Genomic DNA, 4,975 nt, shown 5'->3' with positions numbered 1-4,975 from the left:
ATTTTAATCAAACTTGACAAAATTTCACAATAGCAACACAAAATACTAAAATATCAAACCTATGTTGAATCAACCCTCTATAGAATACATATTCCCATATACAACATAAAAGTACTTGCAATAATATAAGATGGGGTGATCAAATGAAAGCAAGAGTAGAATAATTTAAATTTGTAAGGCATGCATAAATAAAAGGTAATAAGACAGATCTATGGGAATGCAATAAATAAAATAACCACAATGTAGAATGAAATGTTGAGTGTGTAAGCATAATGTAAAGATCATCCATAAAATCCCAAAATCTAATGTTGAGAGTAATGTGTGGAAACTTCATCTAAACAAATTTGCGGGATATTTACAAGCCACGTTTGAAAACTCACGTCATTCGCTTCCCTGATTCGGTCCATTTTACACCACCAAATTCGATCCTTCCCAAGCTATAAAACCAACAACGAGTCCTCAAGGAGATATTCTAAGTATCAATCATTCTTAAGCAACTCGAAAGGAAAGTACTCGCACAGAATTCATCTTTTCTTAGCACTCATCGATGGCTTCAATGATGATGAAAGCACCCGGAGCCCTTAACTGCGGGGCAGTCAAAACGAATAGTGTGGGTCATATCAGTAGATTGCCCAACAGTAGCCTCAAAGTCAAGTGCATGGCTGCAAAGGTTTGCTATTTTGCTGTTGTTCGTTTAGCTATTTTGCTCTTTATTCTTAAAAAGCTTTGGCTAATGCGTTTTATTTTGCTACGTGGATCAGGATCCAAAGGAAACGTCCTCTACTGAAGGCGTTTCTGCTTCAAGCTCTACCAAGGTAAGAAACGCTCTAGATGCCCAATTTATAGTTTATTTATATAATGTGGACAATTTATCTGATATAGGAAATATGGAATCCAGGTGAGCACGAAATTTGGCGACCTGTTTGCGTTCTCAGGGCCTGCGCCGGAGATCATCAATGGAAGGGCGGCTATGTTGGGGTTCGTGTCTGCCATTGCAGTGGAGGTGGCCAGCGGAAGAGATTTGCTGTCGCAATTGAATAGTGGAGGACTGTCGTGGTTTGCGTTAACTGCAGGATTAATGACGGTGGGGACACTGGTGCCCCTGTTCAATGGAATATCGAGGGAGAGCACGTCGCAGCCAATATTTTCATCCACAGCAGAAATGTGGAATGGGCGCTTTGCTATGCTCGGCCTCCTCGCATTGGCTTTCACTGAATACGTCAAGGGTGGACCGCTTGTATAAACACCTTAATATCTATTTCTATTCAAGCACAAGCTCCAGTATTGGAAGCTCTCGCATGGCATTCCATGTTCCAGTGGAATTTTCTTGTACCGTTTAGCATGTCATACAGTTCAATTATACAAAACCTTGTAAAAATATTCAATCTTATACTATAAAGAAAGTTTGAGTTCAACGACTAGGGCACTTTACTATTTTTTGAAAGCTTGTTAAACAACAAATGCAATAAGATTTCTTAGCGTTTAAATACTCTTATACATTTCAAATATGTTCATAATAATTCAAATCAGTGCAAGAATTTAAATATCTGGTGAACTGGAAGATTTCTCATTGGTCTACCAATTTATGTAGATGTTCAGTCTTATCATACATCTATTAGGTTTACCCATGCACTAATTCATTAATACCTTCATTTTACAATTCTTGTGGCCTAAGTCATTTTGACATGCATAAAATTAATTATGTGTCTTTATATCTGATTCCTACAATTTTAAAACTCAAATTCAAATTTTAGTTTACTCATAATCATTTGTTATTTATCAAAGCTAATTAAACACATGTTTAGATGATTTATAGTTATGTTCTTGTATTTAAAGGCAAATTCATTTGCATTTTTTTAAAAGTTGTGTATGGAAACTTATGTATCCCCATTTAAACTATATTCACATACATTCATTATTTAAATTTATAATATATTACAATCAATTTCAACGTACATCTAGACATTCACTCCATGTATTGAGATTATCATTTCACTATGTGAGTTTTTTTTTCATTCGTATTCAAGATTGATCATATCGTCTATTGGAATGAACCTAACATTTTAAACTTCAAATTTATGTTCTTAGATCCTAGCCTCATTTATTAGTCATTATGAGCTAGCCTTGTGCATGTTTGTTAGATGTGTTATTATGTCTCTTCAAATCATTGATCTAGTTAATCAAATCTTCTAGATCTAAAGTTTCTAAGCAACATGAGAGATCAATCTTAGGTTTGCTTCTAGCTTTCACCAAGGTAATTGAATTTTTTTCATTCATTCTAAGGTCCTCCACAAAATTATATTTTTTCATTACACCACTATGAATAGATGACGGATAAAGATTCAATATCATATCACAATTTTATTCAACAAAGTAGTATTAGGTGAAATGGTTTCACCTAAACTACATGACATAATTTTTTTTTGACAAAACTCTATAACATGAAACAATAAGTTTTCTATATTCTCATTTTAAAACATAGATAAGATTGAATTCACAAAGATTGTTTTGTCCAAAATATTTTTGAGGAAAAATGTTCTAGTTGAAACACTTTTGTCTCAAAATGTCTATATGACAACCTTTGTGGCATTTTAACCCTTGTTGAAAAAAATCAATTTTAACTCTAGATTTGTTTAACTCAATCTTATCTCTCCAAAATGGAATTAAATTGTCCAATCAAATCATTTCACCTGGATTGTGCTTCCTTCGAATCGATCTCGACTGTTCATTAAAGATCAATGCTGACCTTTGGTCTCCCTCTTGATTTGGTTATAAATTCGGGCTCTCATTCTTCAATCAGCATCTGAGAATTTTACATCGTTATTATGCTAATATTGTGTTGCGGGTTATAGAGGAAATTTTGAAGAAGCTTTGCATAGTTAATTCATCAATCAACTTAGTTTTCATTTAGATTTCTAGTTCATTAGCAACTTAGATTCATTTCTCTTATATAGATTCAATTTCTTGCATATAATCTAGATTACCTTCATTTAGAGCTTTGATCATTTAGCTTGATAATCTCATTTGGCTTAATCAATTAATCTTGCGTTCAATCTTGCATTTAATTATTAATTTTGCATTCGCCTAGTTGCATGCATTTAAAAATCCTCTGTTTGAGTGTAGTCTAGTCACTGGTTTATTGAAGCATTTGTGCCCTTGCAGGTTCCCCAAATTTCACACACACACATATGTGGATTTTTCAATCGAAGGAACATCTACAGGACCAAACACATCAAAATGACTAAGATCGAAAACACCACAAGTTTTATGAGAACCCAAGTAAAAATGAATGCGATTTTGTTTTCCATAAATACAATGCTCACAGAAATCAAAGTCAAGATTACAATCATTCAACCCTTCAATAAGGTTTTTATTTTTCAAGGTCCGTAGACCCTTTTCTCCAATGTGGCCAAGCCTATGGTACCATAACATAGTCTTCTTTGCAGGTAACTTCGCTTTAGAAGAAAGAGAACCCTTAGGTACCCAAAAGTTGTTTCCATCTGCAGAAGGTGAAACCCTCAAATCTTCCTCAAATTTACTTTTTATAGAACTGTTATTACACTCAACAGTGTATGCATCTAGGTTATACAAAGTGTTGAACCTAACACCTCTAGCAATTCCCATAGCACCCTTAATAATCTTACATCCTGCTTTATAAAAAGACTACCTGCACACCTGTATCTATCATTTTGCTCACAGATAACAAATTTTGTTTAAAACTAGGGATATGCAACACACCATTAATCCTTTTTAGTCTACCATCATAAAACCCAATTCTAACTTTACCTCAACCAACAATGTCTAAATGTAAATCATAACCCAAGTACACCTGACCTCCATTAAATTATTCATATTTAGAAAACCAATCTCTATTGGCAGTCGTATGAAAAGATGCACCTGAGTCAATTAACCAGGCATCATTACCTACATGATTCACCAAGACTACAATAAATGCATCACCATCTTCCTTGTTAGACTCAGAATCAGAAACAATCTTCTTCTTTTCCTTCTTCTTTTCTTCTTTGTAGTCCTTACGGATGTGACTTGGTTTAGCGCAATTCCAGCAAATGACTTTGGACTTTCCAGGATATTTTGATCTCCCTTTCAATTTGGACTTATCACGCGTCTCATTCTTCTTGTCTTTCTCCTTAGGTCTTCCACAAATAGTTAGGGCTTCCTTCAAACTGTGGGATACCTTCCTTCACATCTCTTCACCAACTAGGGCACCCACCACATCTTCAGACTTCAAAACAACAAAATTACTAGGTAAGTGCACAAAGATGGTGGTCAAAAAGGGGGGTATAAGTGGACACTTTTTTTCTGAAATCAGGTGAACCTGAACTTAGAGGCAAAATTTGAAAGTCATCCACTAAAGATATGAAGATAATCAAAGAACTAATATTGTAGTACTCTGAATCTAGTTTCCAAACTACTGAAGTTTTTCAAAATTGGATAAGATTAAGGGGGGTCAAATCCTTCGTGCACAAAAACCTGACCGTGTTTTTTTCTGAAAAACATAACATAGTGTCTGACATGCGCATCAAAAAATTCATAGTTAGATTTAGTATTTTGACAAATCCTTTGGCGGAAAGATAGGTAGATTTAATTACCTAGTGGCTTAACAACCATTTTTAGGGTTCACAAAACTCTCTCTCTCTCTTTCTCTCTCTCTCCCTTCCTCCATACCCCATCTTCTCTTTCACCCTCCCTCTTCTCTCTCCCTCTCCATCCCTCTACCTCTCTCCCTCTCTCTGCCTTCCCTCCCACATCTCTCTCTCTCTCTCTCTCTCTCTCTCTACCTGCAATATGTTTCAGAAGAAAACAATAGGTACGAAGAGAAAGAGGGAGAGTAACACAAATGATGTCCTGTAGAATGATAGTGGTGGGTATGCGAGAGTTCCCACGTTGTTACACAACGCCTATCACCTAAAGAAAGTAGAGGTGTCATTAGAGGTCATTAGAGGTCATATTGTTT

The 4,975-nt window shown here is 35.3% G+C and overlaps 1 protein-coding gene across 1 annotated transcript; it reads left to right on the top strand.

The window, feature by feature from the left end:
• The first annotated feature begins 430 nt into the window (after positions 1–430).
• LOC131058832 (early light-induced protein 1, chloroplastic-like) lies at positions 431–1,421 on the top strand. Its single transcript, XM_057992428.2, has 3 exons — positions 431–670; positions 762–815; positions 899–1,421. The coding sequence occupies exons 1-3, from the start codon at positions 548–550 to the stop codon at positions 1,241–1,243; spliced, it is 522 nt and encodes a 173-aa protein (XP_057848411.2). The 5' UTR covers positions 431–547; the 3' UTR covers positions 1,244–1,421.
• Positions 1,422–4,975: the final 3,554 nt, after the last annotated feature.

Source organism: Cryptomeria japonica, chromosome 8 (assembly GCF_030272615.1).
Source record: "Cryptomeria japonica chromosome 8, Sugi_1.0, whole genome shotgun sequence".
In the NCBI taxonomy this organism is placed as follows: Eukaryota; Viridiplantae; Streptophyta; class Pinopsida; order Cupressales; family Cupressaceae; genus Cryptomeria; species Cryptomeria japonica.
This window is presented reverse-complemented; position numbering and strand designations above follow the sequence as displayed.

Coding starts and splice junctions, on each gene's coding strand:
- LOC131058832 (XM_057992428.2), top strand. CDS start 548: ATGGCTTCAATGATGATGAAAGCACCCGGAGCCCTTAACTGCGGGGCA. Junction 671..761: donor TCAAGTGCATGGCTGCAAAG/GTTTGCTATTTT, acceptor TACGTGGATCAG/GATCCAAAGGAAACGTCCTC. Junction 816..898: donor CTGCTTCAAGCTCTACCAAG/GTAAGAAACGCT, acceptor TATGGAATCCAG/GTGAGCACGAAATTTGGCGA.